The sequence below is a fragment of the Phyllopteryx taeniolatus genome, chromosome 8 (assembly GCF_024500385.1).
Source record: "Phyllopteryx taeniolatus isolate TA_2022b chromosome 8, UOR_Ptae_1.2, whole genome shotgun sequence".
NCBI lineage: Eukaryota > Metazoa > Chordata > Actinopteri > Syngnathiformes > Syngnathidae > Phyllopteryx > Phyllopteryx taeniolatus.
This window is the reverse complement of record NC_084509.1, coordinates 16217345-16239880: the sequence shown is the minus strand read 5'-3', so window position 1 is coordinate 16239880 and position 22536 is coordinate 16217345. Positions and strand designations below refer to the sequence as shown.

General features: G+C 42.0%; 3 protein-coding genes across 3 annotated transcripts; all 3 read left to right on the top strand.

Annotated features, from left to right (window-relative positions):
* The first annotated feature begins 1942 nt into the window (after positions 1–1942).
* cldna (claudin a) lies at positions 1943–2908 on the top strand. The gene has a single exon (XM_061782759.1). It carries the CDS (start codon positions 2003–2005, stop codon positions 2624–2626), a length of 624 nt encoding a protein of 207 aa, XP_061638743.1. The 5' UTR covers positions 1943–2002; the 3' UTR covers positions 2627–2908.
* Positions 2909–5598: 2690 nt separating this feature from the next.
* On the top strand, positions 5599–13234 carry LOC133482404 (claudin-3-like). Its single transcript, XM_061782481.1, has 3 exons — positions 5599–5837; positions 6956–7229; positions 11641–13234. Exons 1-3 carry the CDS (start codon positions 5643–5645, stop codon positions 12393–12395), a joined length of 1224 nt encoding a protein of 407 aa, XP_061638465.1. The 5' UTR covers positions 5599–5642; the 3' UTR covers positions 12396–13234.
* A 2225-nt stretch (positions 13235–15459) lies between these two features.
* Positions 15460–22504, top strand: LOC133482403 (claudin-4-like). The gene is made up of 2 exons (XM_061782480.1): positions 15460–16046; positions 20520–22504. The coding sequence occupies exons 1-2, from the start codon at positions 15568–15570 to the stop codon at positions 21193–21195; spliced, it is 1155 nt and encodes a 384-aa protein (XP_061638464.1). The 5' UTR covers positions 15460–15567; the 3' UTR covers positions 21196–22504.
* Positions 22505–22536: the final 32 nt, after the last annotated feature.

The window sequence follows — 22536 nt, the reverse complement described above, 5'->3', positions numbered from 1 at the left end:
CCTTTTATACCCAATCATGGCACCCACCTGTTCCCAATTAGCCTGTTCACCTGTGGGAGTTTCCAAACAGGTGTTTGATGAGCATTCCTCAACTTTCTCAGTCTATTATGCCACCTGTCCCAGCTTTTTTGGAACGTGTTGCAGCCATAAAATTCTAAGTTAATGATTATTTGCTAAAAACAATCAAGTTTATCAGTTTGAAAATTAAATATATTGTCCTTGTAGTATATTCAATTCAATAAAGGTTTAACATGATGTGAAAATCATTGTATTCTGTTTTTATTTATGTTTATGTTCATTGTGTATAGACAGCCTTTACTCGGCTGCAGATTACATGGCGTACAGGTGAGAATACACATTTAATACACACTTTACCATGAGGGGACACAGTAAAGCATGTCTAGAAGGGCATGATGTAACTAACATAACATTACGTAACCCCTGATACGTTAATTTGGTAGACTAAATGTTTCTGCATCTGCTCTGCTCACTTTTTCGTGAAACTGTCAGAGAACTATGTTTATTATCGTAGTTGTAGTTCACAGTGGGCAGCACGGAAGTTGAGTGGTTTGCACGTCTGCCTCACAGTTCTGAGATTGTGGGTTCAGATCTCGGCTTCGGCCTTCCTATGTGCAGCTTGCATGTTCTCCCCGTGATTGCGTGAGTCTTCCTCCTGCTTTCTCCCACATGCCAAAAATATGCATGTTAGCTTCACTGAAGACTGTCCTATGTGTGACTGTGAGTGTGAATGCGAGTTTGTTTCTGTGTCCTGCAATTGGCTGGTGACCCCTGCTGTTATCCAGTGTGAGCTGGGAAACGTTTTATAACGGCGACTGTTTGAGCCTTGTTTTTTAAATGAAACCAACATGCAAGTCAACCAATGTCACAGATTGGTTTTGGTTTTACAACCATGTTTGTTCCATGAAATTGTATTAATTTATTCCAAACGGGCTATACTCTTCATTTGGTAATGTTTCTCTTGGCTTCGCTGCTTCCAGTAGTGTATCTAAATGTTCACATTTTTTTGTCCAATCAGATTTCAGCCTCTATGTGTTGCCATGTCAATCTAATCTGCCCACGCCCTTCAAGTATCAGTAGTCTTGGCCCATACATGGGACTATTTCTTTAACCAATCAGATTGCAAATATATCCTCACAGGGCCACAGCGCTGCCCCTCAATGATGTCAGCATTTTTCTGTCTTCTGATCGGTTGGTCAGAGCAGAATATTTTACAACTAACTTCGACACGCAAAACGCATCTGTAGCGATCTGCACACATTAATACATTTGACAATCAGCATCTCTGGTGTGTTATTGATTGTTTTTTTGTAATGTTATTAGACATGTTAATTTTAAACCGCTCCAGATGATGTAGGTGGCAGAGTTGCATGTTGTTATATTGCATTTTTGTATAGTATTGATGACTTTTATAATCACGATGTGATAGTGGTTGTATTAAGAGATGGATTTAAGTTAGTTCCCACTGAAGTCCCAGGTAGAAGGTCATTTTGTGGAAAGAAGATGTTCCACTTTCCTTGACAGAAAAGATGTAAGATGTTGATGTTTCATTTTAAATGTCATTAAATCTGCCTATTTTCACAAAAGAGGCAGTTTTTTCTGCATTTTGTTAATTTACTGTAGTGGTTGTGAAACCAAACCCTTATTCTTATACTGTTTCACGCCTCACGATTTCACATTTATGTGGTTTCACCGTTATGACCAACTCCCTAAGGGCACCCATAACTATAATGTAGCCCACACTAAGAACAACTTAGACACTACTGCTCTAGAAGCAAGGGTTGAGGTGTTTTTTTTTTAACTTCTACAAGTGAGTCACAGGGTGCCCATTATACCTGCAACAGTCACCTGACGTGATGACACATGCCCCGGGGTGGGGGGTGTACTCCAGACAACAGGTGTGTTAAGTGCATAAAAGAGGCCATCCAGCCTCACTTGAACATTTCTTCAGGGAGCAATACTCCACTTCAAGCGGATTTTCGACATGGTTTCGGCGGGCTTGCAGATGCTGGGCGCCGCCTTCGGCGTCCTGGGCTGGATCGGGACCATCGTGGTGTGCGCGCTGCCCCAGTGGAAGGTGACGGCTTTCGTGGGCACCAGCATCGTGACGGCGCAGACCACCTGGGAGGGAATCTGGATGACCTGCGTGATCCAGAGCACGGGCCAGATGCAGTGCAAGGTCTACGACTCCCTGCTGGCTCTGAGCCAGGACCTCCAGGCCGCCCGGGCCCTGGTCATCATCGCCATCCTGCTGGGCGTGCTCGGGGTGCTGCTGTGCCTGGCGGGCGGCAAGTGCACCAACTGCGTGCGGGACGAGGGCGTCAAGGTCAAAATCTGCATGGCGTCCGGCGTTGTCTTCATCCTGTCCGGGGTGCTGTGCCTCATCCCTGTGTGCTGGACTGCCAACACCATTATTAGGGACTTCTACAACCCACTGACTTCGGGCTCCCAGAAGAGGGAGCTGGGGGCCGCCCTGTTCATCGGCTGGGGGGCCTCCGGCCTGCTACTCATAGGCGGCGCCCTCCTCTGCGCCAACTGCCCGCCCAAAGACGACTACCCCGCCAAGTACTCGGCAAGCAGAGCGTCTGCGCCCAAAGACTACATCTGAAGGATGACCAGTATTTCACCACTTCCTGTTTTATCAAGCACCCGCTTAACGGACCACAGCTGACGACCGGAACCTGCTTGTTCACTGGAAAGTAGACAACACGTGCTACCTGTTACATTTCTTTTTCATTGCTCATTTCCATGTGTTTTTATACACTCCTTTTCATTTCTTTGGTTTGTTTTATAGTGTATTGTCAGCATGTGTAAATAGTGTTTTATAAAGATTATCACTTCTCTTCTATTGTTTTATTTTGCTGTATAATAAAGCACCTCTGAGTGGTTAGGATGTCTCCTTTACAATGTTGCAGTTTGGGGTTCTAACCTGAAGCTTCCCTACTTTCCCTGTTTGTGTGGGTTTACTTCCAGTACTTCAGCTCTCACATTCCAAAAACTAGCATGTTAGATGCTTTAACGACTCTAAATTGTCCATAGATGTGAATGTGAGTGTTGCGACTTGTTTTTCTATACGTGCCGTGTGCTTTGCTGGCGACCAGTCCAGGGTGTACCTTGCATTTTCACGGTTCAGTATTCTGCAGAATTGCTTTGGCGCCATCTTTTGGCACGTATTGGAAATAATTTTACACTGAACCCCCACTATTCAAAGGGGATTGGAACGGAGCCCTGAGCCCTGTAATTGACGCTCCCACAAAAAAGGCTTGTGATTGTCAATATACTGTATGCCACAAGATGGTAGTAGCGTACTATTTGCTTAAATAAATTTGTGTAACTCTCAATTCATGCAATCTCAATTCATGCAACCGTCAGTTGGTGGCAAAGCAAAACATTTTATTGCTTTGACCTGAGCAGAAAAAAAAAGTTTTTCAGCAAATAAAGAAGAAGAAGAAAATGTTACCCCCCAAAAAATCTGCAAATAGGCAAATTCAAAGATGAAGACCTGTGAATATGAGGGTGTTAACTGTATTATAAAACTTTTGTAGGAGAGGGGGGCGGGGGGTTGTCTTCGATGTAGCTAACTTACTTTTGCTGTTCACGGCAGGAGTCGGTGTAGGAGTTCATATACCACAAACTATGATCCTAAAATACTTTATTATTTCAAACTCATGTTTTATCATTACCCTTAAAAATAAATGGCTTACAGATTGTTGGAGTTTTTTTAAAATGCACCTGCAAAAACATACACATACGGCTCTCGATGACATCTATTAACAACCCAGGCTAAACTTAGCTCATCCCTGACACACAATGATTTTCATACAGACTGGATGTGTCACTTCAACATACTTCCTTGACACCAATTACTACTCTCCTATTAGCCAGGACTTTGATGACATCTTATGGTGTTACAGAAAGACCATAAAAATATGCGCATAGCAGAGGAAGGTTCCTAAAAAAAAACACAGAATCGGTGAATTGCGAATAAATGGGGTATTACAGGAAAGTTTTAAGCAATAAAGGGACCCTTGCATGTTTTTCTTGGCCAGTCGTCCAAATTATCATTGTACTTTAGGTAAACATTGGATGGCATTGGCACAAAAGCTTGGCGGTTTAATTTGGCCCATCTGTCTACTTCCAATTGGAGCTCATGTAGTCTAACTCTTGACTTGGAGTTAGTCAAAGTGCAAAGCCTGGAATTGACTTCAAAAAGCTGCTTCAAACCAAAAAAATGTTAATTTTCTGTTCAATTTCGGGCAATTTGGATCTTTGGGAGGTTCTCGTTTTCAGATTTCACAGAAGTGAATTTGTTAGTAAATTGAGACAAAATCAGCATTATTTCAGGATGCAGTTGTGCCTTAGTTTCCAAGTTTTCCGCGATATGAGCCATCATTTGTCAGAATTTCTTTATGCCTCGACTTGCAAGCAAAAATTTTAGATACGAGCGCTAGATCGTGGCGGTGGCGTGTCAATTCACTTCACAACAAGCAGCAGTTTGGCAGATAGTGAACAATTCTTCGAAAAGAGGCTTCAAGCTGTTTAATGCCACTCCTCGTTGAAGCTTACTGCCAAAGTGAACACAAAACTAAGAGAATTGCACATGGTGTATTAGAAATTGACACAGAGCTTTGCCTTCAAGTCTGCTGGCTTAATGCTAACATATATCAGGCAAAACACCATAGACGGACTAAGGAATTGCATCAGTGTCACAGTGTCATAACCCAACGGATATTTGAACACAAACAGTGGAGCAAAATATGTAGTCAGACGATATAACAATATTCATAGGCATTTATTCTTTATCCTCTGCGAAGTACGACTGCGGCTGACTTGAGAAGTAACTTGTGACTGTCTGTATATCCATACGTTTTTATCATACTGCCCCCAGGTGGCCAAGGTACACGCACCAGAAGGAGCAGCACAATGCCAATTGAATTGAAGCAAAAAAAAATTGTCAAAAGCTGTTTATTTCTTTAGATTCTATTTAAATGTGTAATCACAGTATGTATTTATGAAGTAAAATTTCATACAGTGCTAGTTTTCTTATTAGAAACACAGGCTGGAATTGATTATTGGCATTTTTATTCATTTCAATGGGGAAAGATGATTGGAGATACAGTATGAGTTTTGAGTTACGAGCATGGTCACAGAACAAATTAAACTCAAATATAGAAGCATCACTGTATATACTTTTTTGGCCTGGGGTCCTCAAAATCATTGGTCTTGTCATCCACAATAGATTTCGACCTATTATAAGCTCAGATATGATTGTGACATAACAACACATCCAGTAAATCTGAAATCGGAATTTGAGGGGGGTCCTTGGAAATATATCTAGAACCCCTGCACTAAACACTATGACACACATTTTCAAGTCTTCTTTTCAACCCTATGTGTTGGAGAACAAGAACGGGAGCCTTCTGACCTTGGAGTATTTGTGGCGGGTCATCACTGAAGGTGACTAGGCTTGTGTTTGTGTGTAAACTCACCAAAGCCAATAGGAGAATGGGATTCCGGAGTCACACGCCTCTCTGTCGTCGGTTGCCACTTGTCCCACAACAAACTTTATAAACAGAAGCTCACGTCGTACCGCTTGTTTCTCTGACTGGACGTGAATCGGCAAGATGGTGTCTCAGGGCGTTCAGATGATCGGCATCTCGTTGGCCACGGTGGGCTGCTTCCTGGTCATTGTGGTGTGCGCGTTACCCATGTGGAAGGTGACGGCCTTCGTGGGTGCCAATATCATTACGGCGCAGACCGTCTGGCAGGGCCTGTGGATGAACTGCGTGGTGCAGAGCACGGGCCAGATGCAGTGCAAGGTTGATGGAAAATTTATACAATCATAGATATTATGTGATGTAACTGTAAATCGCACATATTGTTGCCTTAATGCCATAATTGCCCAATTGGCATTTTTTTTCTTTATGTCCGTATATTCTCAGTTATCCAGGTCATGGTAATCCGTGAAGGTTGAATTGAGGCAAATTGGACTCCACTTGGTCTTCAAATTGATTGTTCTTCCTTGTTTTCCTTAATGTTCAACTGTGACTTGGGCAACTATATTATTAGGCTAACAATATGTGACTTGCTTAATACTGACTAATGACTGAGCTGACTGTTGATCACGTTTGTGGTTGGAGTGGTAGCTCGTGTCTGATAAAATCGGAGGATGACAAGACCATCTTCCTGGTGTAAGAGAAAACAATGGTAGTGAGAGAGAGAATCTAACGATTTGTTGTTCACTTAGAACAACAAACTGTTAGCCTAATGGCAGAGTTGCCTAAGTCATATTTGAACATTTTGGGAAAACAAGAAAAAATAAGTTCAACATATAAGTCCAATTGCTTCGATTCAACCACTGCAAATTAAAATGACCTGGATGACTGAAAAACAAGACCTACATAAAGAAAAACACAATTTTTAAGAAGCATCTTGTTATTTTTTTAGTAATATTGTGACTGCAAATTCAAATCATGGGTAATTATGCTATTAAGATAAGGAACTATGTGAAGTTAATTGAGGCATTTCATTGAGACAAAAGTAATGTTTTGCCACCGTCTTGTGGCATCTATAGGTAATTACAGCACAGTATTCCTCTTTGTAGGGCGTCAATTACTCGTAGATTTTCAATATTCATAGCGGAGATTTAATCCAAAAGGGTTTTGGATTAAGAGTGCAATGTCTTTAGTGTCTTCAGCATCCAAGAATTGTCAAGAATGTTCTCAGTTCTGCAGATCATGGTGATCTGCAGAAGTTGAACTGAGGCAACTTTACTGTTATTGATAGTGGAAGGCCTTTAATCCAAAAGGTTACTGGTATACTCGTTCTATGGACCAAAATTCTTTGGATGAAATGTCTTCAACAACCAAGAAGAGTCCACTTGACTCAGTTCAATTTTTGCGACACTCAGTGAAGTAGTCTCTAACTCTAACAAAAGGTCTACGACTCGATGCTGGCGCTGGCGCGGGACCTGCAGGCCGCCCGGGCAATGACCATCATCTCCATCCTGACCGGGATTTTCGGCGTGATGCTGTCAATCGTGGGCGGGAAGTGCACCAACTGCATCGAGGAGGAGGCCTCCAAGGCCAGGGCATGCATCCTGGCCGGGGTCCTGTTCATCGTTTCCGGGCTCCTGTGCCTCATTCCCGTCTCGTGGTCGGCCAACGCCATCGTCACCGACTTCTACAACCCTCTGGTCATCCAGGCCCAGCGTTACGAACTGGGGGCGGCGTTGTACGTGGGCTGGGCGGCCGGCACGTTGCTGCTGATCGGCGGAGGGCTGCTGTGCTGGAACTGCCCCCCGAAACATCACCAGAACCCTCGTTACGTCCCTAAATTCACGCCCGTGAGGTCGACGACTACTTCGAGGGAATACGCATGAAACGTCGTTGATGGGAATTAAAACGATAAAAAGGAATTAGCAGTTAATTGCTGCATTGTACAAGGTGTCAAAAGTGTACTCACACTTTGACCGGCCAGGTTGCGGTTCGTTACTTTCACATAGAGATTTTTTTTTTTTTCGGGGAACCTAGCTTCAATTCTTGGCTGAAAAATACTTCGTATTTTGTGGTCTTCTGAAATGCCCTCATGCCACAAGATGGAACCAAAGCCCTGTCTAATAGAAAATTTGTCCTACAGTGGTACCTTGACTTAGTTGACTTACATTTGAATTTGGTCCTTGACCAAACTCGGAACTCATTCATTCATCTTCCGTACCGCTTCTCCTCACTAGGGTCGCGGGCGTGCTGGAGCCTGTCCCAGCTGACTCTGGGCGAGAGGCGGGGTACACCATGAACTGGTTGCCAGCCACTCGCAGGTCACATACTCAATTTACTTTAATATTAAATCAAGTATCCTCATTCAAATAAATTGAAATGTCATTCATATTTCAAATCATAATACAACAATAAAATAGAATCCAACAAAATCAACATGTTTTAGAAATCGTAATACAGTGGACGCCAGCATACTCGTGGTTCGGCACCCAGGGATTCACCTATTTTTTTAAATTATTTTTGTTCTTTTTCCATTTTTTTTCAATTGTTTTTAATTCTTTGCTCTTCTTCTTACTTTTTTTTTTTGGAGGGGGTGAAAACAACCCCAAAAACACTTAAGACCTATTGATGGTATATCGCCACTTATTCAAGTTTTTTATTTTATTTTAAGAATGATTTTTTTTTTCAATGCAATTATAATGGCCGTCAACTATCTGCGGCTTTTCGCTATTCGTGTGAGCGTCTGGGTACGAGTTGTGGCCAACAGCAGTTCCATGTAAGTGTTCTTATTTCATATTTGTGTTTGACTGTTTGTACCAATCAATAAATGGCTGAAAGTGCATCAGAGACTGTGGCTCTTACAATACCTTTAAGGAACATTTGAATTTCGCCTCACTCTTTGCCCACCCCTCCCCCTCATGTCTCTGCCCAAAGAAACGCCACCACCTGACTATGTGTGTGCCAAACACAAAATGTTCCCGGTTTGATGTTGTAATTTTTGGAATGTGCAGTCAAGTAAAAATATAAGACAGGTGATCAACTTATCTGACGAGCCGGTGAGAACGGTGACGTCACCATTCGTTTGTATGTCAGCGCCAATGGTCGTTTCCAAGCCCAGTAATATGCAGCTGTCCGTGTATAGGGCACCACTGTAATATATGTTTACCCTTGATTTGAAGTAGAGATGTCCAAGTCATTCTTTTAAACTTTTCAAGAAACTATTATAGTGTCCTTTTGCGTAAGACAACGGTGTCACATGTGAGGCTATGTGTGCATGTGCAAATGAGTGACAGACTATTTGGTCACGCCTCCTGTCTTTAAAGGAATATCTGGCAATTTTTCTCATGCTGTACCCAGTTGTAAAAAAAAATGTAAATTAAATTAGAGGCAATCGTGGGATCATTTTTCAAAATATAATTTGAATATTATTCTGCTGTCAGGACATACAGACAATTTTAACATATCATGACAAAAAGTGTTTTAATTATTCCTTTTTTTCATTCCTTTTTTCCTCTTGTTTTTTTCACTTTTCTTGAACGGTAGAGAATCTGAAGCAAATTTTGACTTGCAAAAAAAAAAAAAAAAAAAAAAGTGGACCAAGCAGCAGCTCATAAGTCCAATGATGTGTGAGTTGTAAATCTAGGTACCTCTTTACACTGTTCCCAAGCCTATTTGCAGTTTGCAACTCACATTCACAACTTCACACTTCTTTTTTCCATATCTTGTCTCTGTTATTTACTAAAAACCCACCTATCCTGTTTTCTTTCTGAAACTCCATTAGATACCACAAGATGGCATTAAATGCTAATAGAACATTAGTCCTACTTTTTTTTTAATAGAAAATTAAATTAAGTGTTTTTTTAGCTGACTGTCTGTCTGACTCACTATTGGATTCAGCTGCAGCTGAATAGAATGGAGTCATCCTCAGTGTCTGTAAACAAAACATGAGGGACGTCTTCAAATCCAGTTGGCTGATGGAAACTGCCTTGTACTTAGCCACTAAAACTCTTGAAACGGATTCAAGCAGACTGAAAATAATATAAATCGCTGGTGTCAAATAAACGTGTTTTTATTTTTTTATTATTCACTCAAATATCACTTATTACTTGTAAAAGTTACAACTTTTTCTCAAATTTATAAAACATTTTTTCTCAAAGATTTATAACTTTGTGTGGGGGAAATATCTGATTAGAGTCTCATGAAAATGATTACTTTTTACTCGATAATATACAGGTTTTTCCAGGTATAAATTGCTTCTCTGAAATGCATATATATATATATATATATTCATTCATTCATCTTCTGTTCGGCTTATCCTCACTAGGGTCGCGGGCGTGCTGGAGCCCATCCCAGCTATCTTCGGGCGAGAGGCGGGGTACACCCCGAACTGGTCGCCAGCCAATCGCAGGGCACATAGAAACAAACAACCATTCACGCTCACATTCACACCTATGGGCAATTTAGAGTCTTCAATCAAACTACCAGGCATGTTTTTGGGATGTGGGAGGAAACCGGAGTGTCCGGAGAAAACCCACGCAGGCACGGGGAGAACATGCAAACTCCACACAGGTGGGGCCGGGATTTGAACCCCAGTCCTCAGAACTGTGAGGCAGCTGTACTAACCAGTCTCCACCATGCCGCCCCACTACAATTCATCCTACTATTTTATTTTTTACTCTCATCTACGCCACATAGCATAATGTTTGTCCCTGCCGGTTGACGTTTACTGTAAAACTGACACAAAACGAAAGTAAATTATTGTGTACGTAAGTAGCAAAATGATGTGTCATTCGATGCCCAGTGGCATTCAAGTATGTTTCATGACCAACTCCCTGTTGACTGCTGCTGATGGTTATCATTGCTCTGAATATGTGGTGAGTGGTTTTGTGCAACACTTTTGGTTGCCTACTTTGCTGACTGCACACAATCAGAAAATGTCTCACAGAAAGTGATACTGGCTATCAGTAAAGGGCCATGCTCACTCAAACATGACTGTAACAATGAGTTTCCATGAGAAAGACACTTTTAAAATCTTGGCGTGCAAGCAGTATGTGTGGGTATTATTAGCATATGTAAAGCCCTCTCCCTTGCCAGTCAAAGGAAATGAGACTGGAGCGTTTCAATTGGGGGAGGGTTGGAGCCCCGGACATGACATGGGCATATATATATATATTAATTTTTAAAAAATGTAAACATGAGTAGACGAAAAAAAACGTCTCAAAATGTCCAACATTTTTGCAAAGATATCCTTTTTTAAAACGGGGTTTGGGTTTACATTTGGGGTTTCAAACCAGGGTTAGGGTGTCAAATTGAGGTTTTAAAACAGACTTAGGGTTTAAATTTGGAGTTTCACGCCAGGATAAGAGTTTAAAATTAGAGCTTCAAGCCGGGGTTAGAGTTTTGAGACAGGGTTAGGGTTTCAAATTTGCGTTTTAAGACAGAGTTAGGGTTTAAATATGTTGTTTCAAGCCAGGGGACGGGTTAAGTTAGAGTTTTCAGTGTGGGGTTTGAAGATTTAAGTAGATTTGGGCCAGGGTTAGGGTTTCAAATTAGACTTTACATTGGCAAATTCAAGCCTGGGTTAGCATTTCAAAGTACGGCTTTAAGCAAGCGTAAGGCATTCATTTTCCATTTTTATGAAGAAAGCAGAACAAAATATCTGACTTTATTCTTCTCAAAATTCCGACTTTTTATGAAGTTTATACAGCCATCCATGGACAATATCTTTCGTCCATCCATTTCCTATTTCTCAGAAATGTACAACTTTTTTTAATAGAAAACATAGCAAATATTTCATTTGCTGTGTAACAGTAAATTGTGATGTACAAATGTAAAACCTGCTCAATAAAATAGCTCAACAAATGAAATGTATAACTTTTGCCATCTACTTTGATATTCTACTACTATTTGATATTTTATACTTTGACGTCACAGAGTCGTAAAAACGTGTGGTTTGCATACAAAAGCGTGTTTTTCAAACGGGATGCCACTCCTGTGACTGGAGGTGGAGGAGGAGGAGGAAATCCGGTTTGGCGAGGAGAACTCACCCGACGACCGCGAGCGAGGAACCTCCCCCCGGTCAACGAGAGAGAGGCAGCTGCCGACTTCCGAGCGTCGACCTCTCCAGTACGCAGCTTCTTCGCCATGGGGAAGATCGGCAAGGAGACTGCGGGTCAGGTCATCGGCTTCATCGGGCTGGTGGGGGTGGCGGTGACCACCGGCATCCCCATGTGGAGGGTCACCACCTTCATCGGCGCCAACATCGTGACGGGCCAGATCGTGTGGGACGGCCTATGGATGAACTGCGTGATGCAGAGCACGGGCCAGATGCAGTGTCGACTCAACGAGTCAGTGATGAGGCTGACTCCGGACCTGCAGGCGGCCCGAGCGCTGGTCATCATCTCGCTGGTCTTCGGCTTCATCGGCTTCATGATCACTTTCATCGGAGCCGAGTGCACCAGCTGCCTGAATAAGGAGACCTCCAAGGCCCAGGTGGTGATCATCGGCGGCTGCCTGCTCATCCTGGCCGCCGTCCTGGTCCTGATCCCGGTCACGTGGTCGGCCACCATCACCATCACCGACTTCCAGAACCCCTTGACCATCGACGAGCAGAGGAGGGAGATCGGGGCGGCCATCTACATTGGCTGGGGGTCCACCGCCATCCTCCTGGTAGGCGGCATCATCCTCACCACCTCGTGCCCGCCTCAGAGACCCGTGTACGGATACCCCGGCTCCCAAGCGGCATACCCCTACGCCAACGGTTCCACGTATGCCCCTGTTTACGCGCCGGCCTCCAGCCAGCCTTACACGCCGAGTGGCTCGTACTATCCCGCCAAGCCGTATGCGGCGCCTACCGGATACTCGCCACGACAGTACATTTAATCCGGGACCCGCAAAGAGACTGCAGTCTGGATCTTTCTTGTCCTGCTTACACTAACTATCAAAACAGCACACACTGAAGATGGTATGTATTGTACTGCAAAATGACTGGAATGTCGCATTATTGTGAAAAGGGGTGGAAATCTTCAGCAAATTTCTTTGGAAAGTTAAGATGGGAGATATTTGAAATATTCTAAATTGGACACTTCCAATGGGGATTAACTGTGAATTGGAAAGGTATCATATTCAAGCATAATTATAAACATTTACTTTTGTCATGAGCAGACAACCATGCAAAAATGAATGGCTCTCCTTGCCCACATGCGAGGGCATTACTGTACCTTAATTCCTCCATTTTTGTTTGACTTCACTATGGTGGCAGCGTATCCAAAGCTTGCTCATACTTCAACTTTTGCCTCACATTGCAAAGCAAAAAAAGTAGCGGCTTGTAACTCAAAACACCCATACGTTGGAGCACTCGTAAGTCAAGGTAATACTGTAATTGCAAGAAATCTGCCCACAAACATCAATTTTGCAAATTTTTGGTTTATTCACGTTAATTCACATGAATAGTTTCCAAATTTTAAAATTTCCAGAATTTTGAAACCCAACGTGTGTCCATTAACACTCACAGTCACACCTATGGACAATTTACAAGTCTTCAATGAACCTAACATGCATGTTTTGGAAGTGTGGTATCGGCAACATGCCCGTTTGCACTGGAGTCTAACATTATTGTGTAATTCTTTTTTTTTTTTTTTTTGGGTACTCATGATATGTTGATTTTGTGTAAATGACTTGGAATGTGTTAATAAAATATTTGAGTGAACAACAGGCCTCTTTTGTGGCATCATTTATCAAGGCCCATTTGGGATTGCTGTACAGCGGGACCTTGAGTTGAACATTTAAATCCTTCTATGAACAAGCTCACATGAGCTCCTTCATCGGAGCCAAGTGCAGCGGCTGCCGGAATAAGGCCCCAGGTGGTGCTCATAAAGTGACTTGATTATTAAAGACATGTTTTACTTGAAATGATTTCAAATACCATTCATCCGTTTTGTTACATGTTTTTAATAAAGAAAAATAGCACTGATTTGTGTATCAACATCATGAAAGAGCAAGCCCAAAAACTCACCAATATTGGCATGTGCATGTATCCTCGTGAAAATGTATACATTTTAAAGGTGCCGAACATGACGCCCAAAAACTCACTCATTAGCGCCCCCTGGACTGTTTGAAAAGATCAGCCCCCAGCACCAGTTTCACCGATCAACTCGAAATTGGGTTTACATGTCCATCATGACAGGACGCACTAAAAAGTCTCAAGGACCCATGCCTGAAATTGAACAGGAAACCGGTCATTTTGGGTTGAGGCAGCCATTTTGGGTGAATTCCATGGCATGTACTTTGAAGGACTCCTACTTGGAAATTCGCACAAATCAGCCCCGATTGGAAGAAAGCATACAAGACAGATCACCGATGCTAAATTACCAAGCTTTTTTGCCTATGCCATCTAATCTGGGTGGAGCATGGCGTCCAAGTCTCTCGTTCAGTAGCACCCCTGGAAAGATTCCAGTTTCACCTATCGACATGAAATTCACTTGACATGTCTATCATGACAGGATGTACAAAAAAAGGATTCATGGTCAACAGTGAACAGCATGTCAGCCATTTTGGAATGAAGCAGCCATTCCATGACTTCTTAATTTGCATTTGAGCTGACAAAATGGAAGATGAGTATTAAAAAATGTGTGAGGACAAAATGCCTGTGAGAAATCTTAATAATTATGTTTCAAAATATGACGTAAGAAACGTAAAATATGTAAATATTTATACAGCCATGTGAAAATGTCCCCTTTGAAATGCATACTGTACAATAAGTGTAAAGAGTACAAATAAATGTTATAATAATGACACAGATTCAATCTTCTCTTTAGTAATGCCATTTCCCATTGATAATGTACATTATACTATATGTTTTGTTTTTGTTGTTTTTTTTTGGTTGGTCTTCTATTTTCTCTAGTTTCTTTGGTAATAACTGTATCTTTTACGACTTCATCTCTGTAAATATGAATATAGGTAGCTGCAGGATGCCACTAATACACATGCAAAAGATGCAAAAGTAGGAGTACTGTTTTTATTTTTTTTAAATATCTAGCTTTATTAAGTCACAGTTTCTGATCAACATATTGAATACAATCTCTATGTGGTCAAATTGCGGGTCTTTAGCATTTATACATGCCGGAAGTCGAGTTTCTACACTCAAGCACACTTTGAACAGAGGTCTTTATTGTTATAAACGTAATGGCGTGCTTCTCATGAATTTACACACATCATCAACAATGTGGCATTTTCTTGAACATACTTTACAAAAAAAATTATTGAGATGGGGGCTGGTTACCCTGATGGCCATTCTACTAGATATACATGTATGTATGTACATGGTATATATTTTTAAAAAGCAAATAATAAAGAACGTACTGTAAATAATAAAGAACTTGGTATAAATCTATGGCGCATCATAGTATACACTCATTTCCAAAGTCATTGTTAACTTACTGTTACAGTATCAATTTAAAAAAAAAAGAAACACCGACGTGATTGATAAAAATAATTTGTTCTTGTTTTCCGAAAATTTTCAAATATGACTTAGACAACTATACTATTAGGCTAATGAACTGTACCCCTCCCGTATAAGGAATAATAAAAATCAAAAAAAGCAAATTAAAAGCAAAATAATTGGTTGTACTGATCCACTCAACAATTTCCACTTCCACAACAACAAGTCTTAAATGAAGCCCATCAAAACCCCCTGATAATACCGCACCTCCAAGGTTTGTCACTTTGAAAACCGTAAGGAGGTGACGACCCACCAATCAGGTGTCGGATCATCGTTTAAACCAAGAATGCTGCCTCATTTACATAAAGTCATGGAGCAACTGCTGTTCATCTCGTCGAAACTCTCGTCAGTCCTAGGTTAGGAATCTGGTCAGGCAGGTTCATCACTAGGCCGGCCGGTTTCAGTCAAGACTTGGGCTTCTGGACTCCACCCCACGTACGGCTCGTCGTCCTTAAAATCAACTCGAACGCTCCGGCGTGGTTATTCGACGTCTTTACCTGACTTGTACAGCTCCTGCATCCCGCTTCTGTGAAAACCAAACACAAAGAGGTCAACATGGTGTCGCTGGGCCGCCAGATGCTAGGCTTCATCCTGGCCATCATCGGCTTCTTGGGGACCATCATCGTGTGCGCCCTTCCCATGTGGAAGGTGACCGCATTCATCGGTGCCAACATCGTAACGGCGCAGGTGATCTGGGAGGGTTTGTGGATGAACTGCGTAATGCAGAGCACGGGCCAGATGCAGTGCAAGATCTACGACTCCCTGCTCGCCCTTCCCCAGGACCTCCAGGCCGCCCGTGCCCTTGTGGTCATCGCCATCATCTTGGCCGGCTTCGGTATCATCCTGGGTATAGCCGGGGGAAAGTGTACCAACTTCGTGGATGATAAGGCAGCCAAAGCTAAGGTGGCGATCGCGGCAGGCGTGGTCTTCATCTGCGCCGGGGTCATGGTACTCATCCCAGTGTCCTGGTCTGCCAACACTATCATCCGGGATTTCTACAACCCGATCCTGACCAACGCTCAGAGGAGGGAGCTGGGTGCCGCCCTCTACATCGGCTGGGGTACGGCGGCCCTGCTGATCTTAGGCGGGGCCCTCCTGTGCAGCTCGTGCCCACCCAAGGATGGACCCGAGTACCCGGTCAAGTACTCGGGCGCAAGATCCACAGCCACCAGTCGAGCCTACGTCTGAGGACTGACCCTACAGAAAAAAAGACTTTGAAAAACAATCAAACCTCTGTTAACGGACGACCCTGTTCATGGAAAAATCGGTTTTCCAACAAATCTTGCTCCAGTTCACGAACTATGCTTACATCACAGCATCCACGCGGAACTGTTAGTTGTGCTTTCTCTTCCATAGTTCACATACATGTCTTTTTGCTTTATGCTCTAAATTACCTTTTTTTTTTTTAAATTGCCGTTAAAATTGTAACTCCCAAGAATTACAAGTGATAGCGCTATTAGGATTCATGTTGGGGAAAAAGAAGGAAATAATAGCTTAAGAGAAAGGTGTTCGTGTTTCTGATATCGCTATGCACTTTGGTTTGGCAAAATCTTTATAATGAAGTGTGTTGACATTTATGTTTGCATGTCTTTTTAACTAAACCCATAAAAACAAGGTAAATATAACTTGGTTCTGGGGCTGGAACGGACTAATTCTGTTTCTTTCAGTCTCTGAATGAATTAAGCTCATGAAGCGAGGTTTGACTATTCTTTCATGTGAGAGTTGCCCCACAAGCCAACTTGGACCAAATTTCTGTACAAATTCCACTGTTTAGCTAAGTTGAGGCCACGAGGAGTGAAAATTCTGAGACAGAATATCCACAAGAGGACTGAGCTCCAATTTGTATTAATTTTGTACAAAAAAAAAATAACAACTACAATGGGAAGCTATTTGTACAGCCACATATTGTCTTGTGAATGTGTTTTGTGTATAAAATGTTTTTACATGATTTAAATTGTTTTCTTTAGCAATTTCACTGATATTTAATAAAGCATTTACTTAGACTGACAGCATTTTGTCAGCGTGCTTTTTCCAAGAGATCCGAATCAGAATTAGAATCTTTTTTGGCCAGGTATGTTAAAACACATTTGGTCTCTGATAATTAGAATCACTGTAGTACCACAGCTAAAAAAGACACTGCAGTTCACTATAACAAAATACACATATAGCACATACAGTAGTCACAAATGTACAAAATACCAACAGACATTAAACAATATACAGTCAAGTGTGCAATAGTGCAGTAATAATGACAACAGAATTGTGCATGTTTGTGAATGACACCATTTCTTCAAAGTCAGCATATTACCAAGCATATTTATATAAACAAGCAGTTGCTTTCTTTGATTACGACGCTTTGCCGGTTTATATTGTAGTAGGTCACCACCGTTGAAGGACAAGAAGAGCAGGAATGAGCATCATTCTTCCAGCAGATGTTCAACTAGTTGAGCCGGTTGCACCACGTCAACATCCTCGTGAAACTTGCAGAGAACACGTTAGATCACGGGTCACCAACCTTTTTGAAACTGAGAGCTACTTATTGGGTTCCAGTTCATGTGAAGGGCTACCACTTTAAATATGTACTTCCGGAAAAAAACAAATTCGCTCATTACCTTTAATTATATGTTATTCTTAATCGTTAATATACGTAATAGAGGATATTCAGCCATATGAAGACATTGTTCATTTTGAAGAGTTCTCACAATAATTATCAACAACGATTTAACAAGAGGCGACACAGTGGCCGACTGGTTAGAGCGTCAGCCTCACAGTTCTGAGGACCCGGGTTCAATGTGGAGTTTGTATGTTCTCCCCGTGCCTGCGTGGGTTTTCTCCGGGCACTCCGGTTTCCTCCCACATCCCAAAAACATGCATGCGAGGTTAATTGATAATTCTAAATTGCCCGTAGGCGTGAATGTGAGTGCGAATGGTTGTTTGTTTGTATGTGCCTTGCGATTGGCTGGCAACCAGTTCAGGGTGTACCCCGCCTCCTGTCCGATGATAGCTGGGATAGGCTCCAGCACACCCGCGACCCTACTGAGGAGAAGCGGCTCAGAAAATGGATGGATGGATGGATGGATAATTAATGCCACCACACTTCAGTTGTATAGCCGGGTTCACGACCCTTGTCCTGCATGCTTCTTCTCCTGTCCTTGTCCTGTTCTATGTTGTCCTGTCCTTCCCTCACAGGTGTAGCACTACAGCCCCATGCAACACTCATATTTAATGTTTCATTGTTGTAGATAATGTAATGATTTACTTTTCTCATCCTGTTTACAATTAGTGCTTTGTCTTTTGTCTTGGTTTCACTCTCCCTTCGAGAAACTTTGTTCTGTTCGACTGATCAAGTCTGATACTCAATAAACCTCAATTGTAATACCACAGCGGAAGCTTAAAAACTCCACTGTGACACAGTAAAACTGTTCCGGCATAAAAGGGATACAGATTATCCATTCTGCTTGAACTAACAGCCGAACAGGACAAAAAAGAAAAAAGAAAAAAACATTGGTGGAGACTTTGGTTTCAGTCAAATGACTTCTATTGTGTCAAAGTGACAACATCTGTCCACAAATGTTACAGTATGAATCACATTTAATGTTCCAGTATGATTCAGCTGTTTCACTTCATCAAATGTCACAGAGTAAATGTTTGGACCTGGATGGCATTGCAGCATGACGTACACTTTCATCATGTGAGCACACCCTGCACTCACTGTTGCATTCTTCTTTGCGTTTACAGTCAGCGAAAAACAAAAGTATCACTTTCGTCATAAATTTATATAATTTCCTCCTGAAGTACTTATCAAAGGTTTCGGTCAGCATTGCTTAAAATGACTGTTATATGAAACAAATAATATGTACATAGAAAACATTCATGTTTTTCCTCTGAGATAAATTTACTAAACAACACAGACACGCCTAATTCTTTTTGGTTGTTGAATGCTCTAAATTGTCATTAAAGTTGGCAAAAATAACTACATAAGGTAAGTTTCACTGAAGACTCAAAATTGTGATATTTATGAAAAACAGATGTTAGGTTTATTAAAGACTAAATTGTGTTCAGTGTTTACAAAATCATGTAAGGGTTGTTGAATACTAAATTGTCATTGATTTTAGTAAAATCACGTTTGTTCGGTGGAGACTCAAAATTGTGTTTAGTTTATTGAGTTTATTGAATGCTCTGAATTGTTAAAATTTGCAAAAACACATACGTTAGGTTTACTGTAGACTCAAAATTATCTTTGATGCTTATGAATATACTTACATAAGCTTCATTGAATACTCTAAATACAGGTGTCAAACTGGTGGCCCGGGGGCCAGATCCGGTCCGCCACATCATTTTATGTGGCCCACGAAAGCAAATCAAAATTGCTCATTGTGTTCTGGTGTAATACCATTGAGATATTTGCAAGCATTTTTTTCTTGCCAATCCCCCTTTGAAAAGAAATGTAATAGTTGAAAAACATGTTTTAATAGGCTTCTGATTTCAAAATGGTTATTCATCAATGTGTTGTGTATACTGTATGTAATTAGAATGTATGTGGTAATCTTTTATTTATATGGGTTCACAGTCGTAGCGGCCCGCCAATTGAAGTCACAACTACGATGTGGCCCGTGACAAAAATGAGTTTGACACCCTTGCTCTAAATTGTTGACAATATTAACCAAATCCAGTATAATGGGTGCATTAAAGACACAAACTTGTCTTTGATGCTCACGTCTGTTCGGTTAGCTCATCAAAATTTACAAAATTAAGTATCTTAGGTTAATCGAAGACTAACATTAATGAAATTCAGTCCAAGGGTGGTCAATGAAGACTCAAAATTGTCGCCGATGGTTACAAAAACACGTATTTCCTTCACATTAGTTCAGTGATTCTAAAAGTGTGGTATGTGCTCCCTCTAGTGGCACGCAGAAGGACCACTGCCTAAGTAGCATAGTTCAGTTGTATTTCATTTAGTATAGCACATTGGCATTTAATCTTTAAGAACGTTTGCCTAAACTGCTGGCAGAAAAAACGAATACACCCCTAAGTGAAAATGTCATGGGGTGTACTCACTTTTGTTGTCAACGGTTTAGACATTATTGGCTGTGTGTTGAGTTATTTTGAGGGGACAGCGAATGCAAACTGTTATACAAGCTATACACTGACTGCTATACGTTGGAGCTAAGTGTCACGTCTTCAGTATTGTTCCATGAAAAGACAATAAAAGGCACAAAAATGCTCACTTTTGTGAGAGTTTCCAAACGCCGTGCACTTGAATGTTGACTTTGTGTCTCATTGTTGAGAGTATCGAGCGGACTGAGTAACACAATCCTCCATGCAGAGGAATAATAAAAACACCCCTGACAACCAACAAAGAATCTTGAACGGCAGGTCTTCTTTTGTGCGGGCCTCTGATGCGTCCTCGACTTTCACGCCTCCCATTTTGTGTCTGTGCCGCATTCGGGCAGCCGATCGCTTCCTGATATCGTCTTCTCACCGAGCTCTCAGAGGTGACACTACACCACCATCATGCACTCCATGGGCATGCAGATGGCCGGCTGCGCCCTGGCCCTCTTGGGCTGGATCGGCGTGCTGATCGCGTGCGGCTCGCCCATGTGGCGCGTAACCGCCTTCATCGGCAGCAGCATCGTCACGTCGCAGATCATGTGGGAGGGTCTTTGGATGAGCTGCGTGGTCCAGAGCACGGGTCAGATGCAGTGCAAGGTCTATGATTCCATGCTGGCTCTGAGCCAGGACCTCCAGGCCGCCCGGGCCCTGGTGGTGGTCTCCATCGTCATCGGGCTCGCCGGTGTTCTTGTGGCCTTCGCCAGTGGCAAGTGTACCAGCTTCATACCTGATAAAAGGGCCAAAGCGAGGGCGTCGGTGGCCGGCGGAGTTCTTCTGATTATCAGCGGGTTTCTCATCATCATCCCCGTGTCCTGGACCGCCAGTATCATCATCAGGAACTTCTACAACCCGACAGTGGTGGACGCACAGAAGAGGGAGCTGGGGGCTTCTCTCTACATCGGCTGGGGAGCGGGGGGACTTCTGCTGCTGGGAGGGGCCCTCTTGTGCGCCAGCTGCCCCCCCAAGATGGATGAAGCGGATTCCGTGCACTACTTGGTGAACAGATCCATGGGAGTGTACAGCAAACCCAACTCGATGACCTCCTACACGCCGACAAAAACGTACATTTGAGACTAGTCAAGTAAAATCTGGAAAAGGGAACATGAAGGACGAGCATGCTCGCTGTCTGGCATGATTTATTTTTTGTATATATTATATTGTGTATAGACACATGGGTGGAAAAAGTAGGTGGACAGTTTTGATTATGAAACAAATGCTCTCTAATTGTTGTCCTTTAGCATTAACACATTCCTGTAGAGTAGTTTCTACTCTTAAACACTGATCTCTTTATTGTTCTCAATTTCTTGGAATGGTTCGCTTGTGAATTTACACGTCAACAACAGTACGTGGTTTTCTTGAATATATTTATACTATTATTTTTGACAACACCCCAAAAGAAGAAATCCATAGGGGTGAGTTCAATAACAAAGAACGCAGAACGCAACTCTTACAACTGTGTACCTACTTTTGCTTGCCCCCTGTATATTTGGATGGACAGTTTCTTGTTTTACTTCAGTGACCTAATGTCCGCGTGTCCGACTTTGGATTGAGAGTTACCTTTCCTCATTTTACTCCGTGACTTACTGTTCCAGGTGTTGGACATTTGATGGACAGTTATGAGGTTTTGCCGTTTCACTTCTATAATTTAGTTTCCCAGGTGAAAGTTAGGACATTTTCTTGTTTCACTTTTGTGACTTACTATTCTGGTTGGACAGTTACGATATTTTTATCATTCTGGGTGTTAATTGACAATAGCATTTTGTTGTTCTACTCTCGGACTTACTTTTCAAGGTGTCGGACGCTGGAAGGACAGCTATGAAATAACTTTTTCTCATTTTACTCTGTGCCTTACTGTTCCAGGTGTTGAACATCGGATGGAGAGTTGTGACATTTTATCGTTTTACTTCTGTGGCCCATTGTTCTGGGTGTTGGACGCTGGATAGAAAACTATGAGATTTTCTCATTTTACTAAATGACTGACTATTCCTGTGTTGGATGTTGAATAGACAGCTATGACATTTCTGGTTTTTCTTCGGTGACTTACAGTTCTGTGTCGGACGTTGGCTAAGCAGTCAATATTTTCTCATTTAACTTCGCTGACCTGGTGTAAGATTAAGCTGGATGGACAATTAAAATGTTTTCTCGTTTGACCCGTGAGTTACTGTTCTGGGTGTCAGATGTTGAATTGAGTTATGACATTTCCTTGTTTTACTCTATGAGAATGAAGGAAAAAGGCTTGAATGAAGATGCTTGCTGTCTTAAAAATGTCTTTAAAAGACAACTCAATAGGGCACGCTCATTACATGTATTCATTATTTCATGAACTTTTCTAAGTTTGTTAGTGTTTCTCGTCACAATAAATTTGCTCTCTCGGTTATAATGCCTGTTGTTTGTTTATTTCACCCACGGGAG

Bases quoted from the DNA above. Each gene is read 5' to 3' on its own strand.
- cldna (XM_061782759.1), top strand. From the start codon at position 2,003: ATGGTTTCGGCGGGCTTGCAGATGCTGGGCGCCGCCTTCGGCGTCCTG.
- LOC133482404 (XM_061782481.1), top strand. From the start codon at position 5,643: ATGGTGTCTCAGGGCGTTCAGATGATCGGCATCTCGTTGGCCACGGTG. The intron at 5,838-6,955 runs GTTGATGGAAAA...CTCTAACAAAAG, and splicing joins CGGGCCAGATGCAGTGCAAG to GTCTACGACTCGATGCTGGC. The intron at 7,230-11,640 runs GTTACGAACTGG...CGACCTCTCCAG, and splicing joins TCTGGTCATCCAGGCCCAGC to TACGCAGCTTCTTCGCCATG.
- LOC133482403 (XM_061782480.1), top strand. From the start codon at position 15,568: ATGGTGTCGCTGGGCCGCCAGATGCTAGGCTTCATCCTGGCCATCATC. The intron at 16,047-20,519 runs GGGTGCCGCCCT...GTGACACTACAC, and splicing joins AACGCTCAGAGGAGGGAGCT to CACCATCATGCACTCCATGG.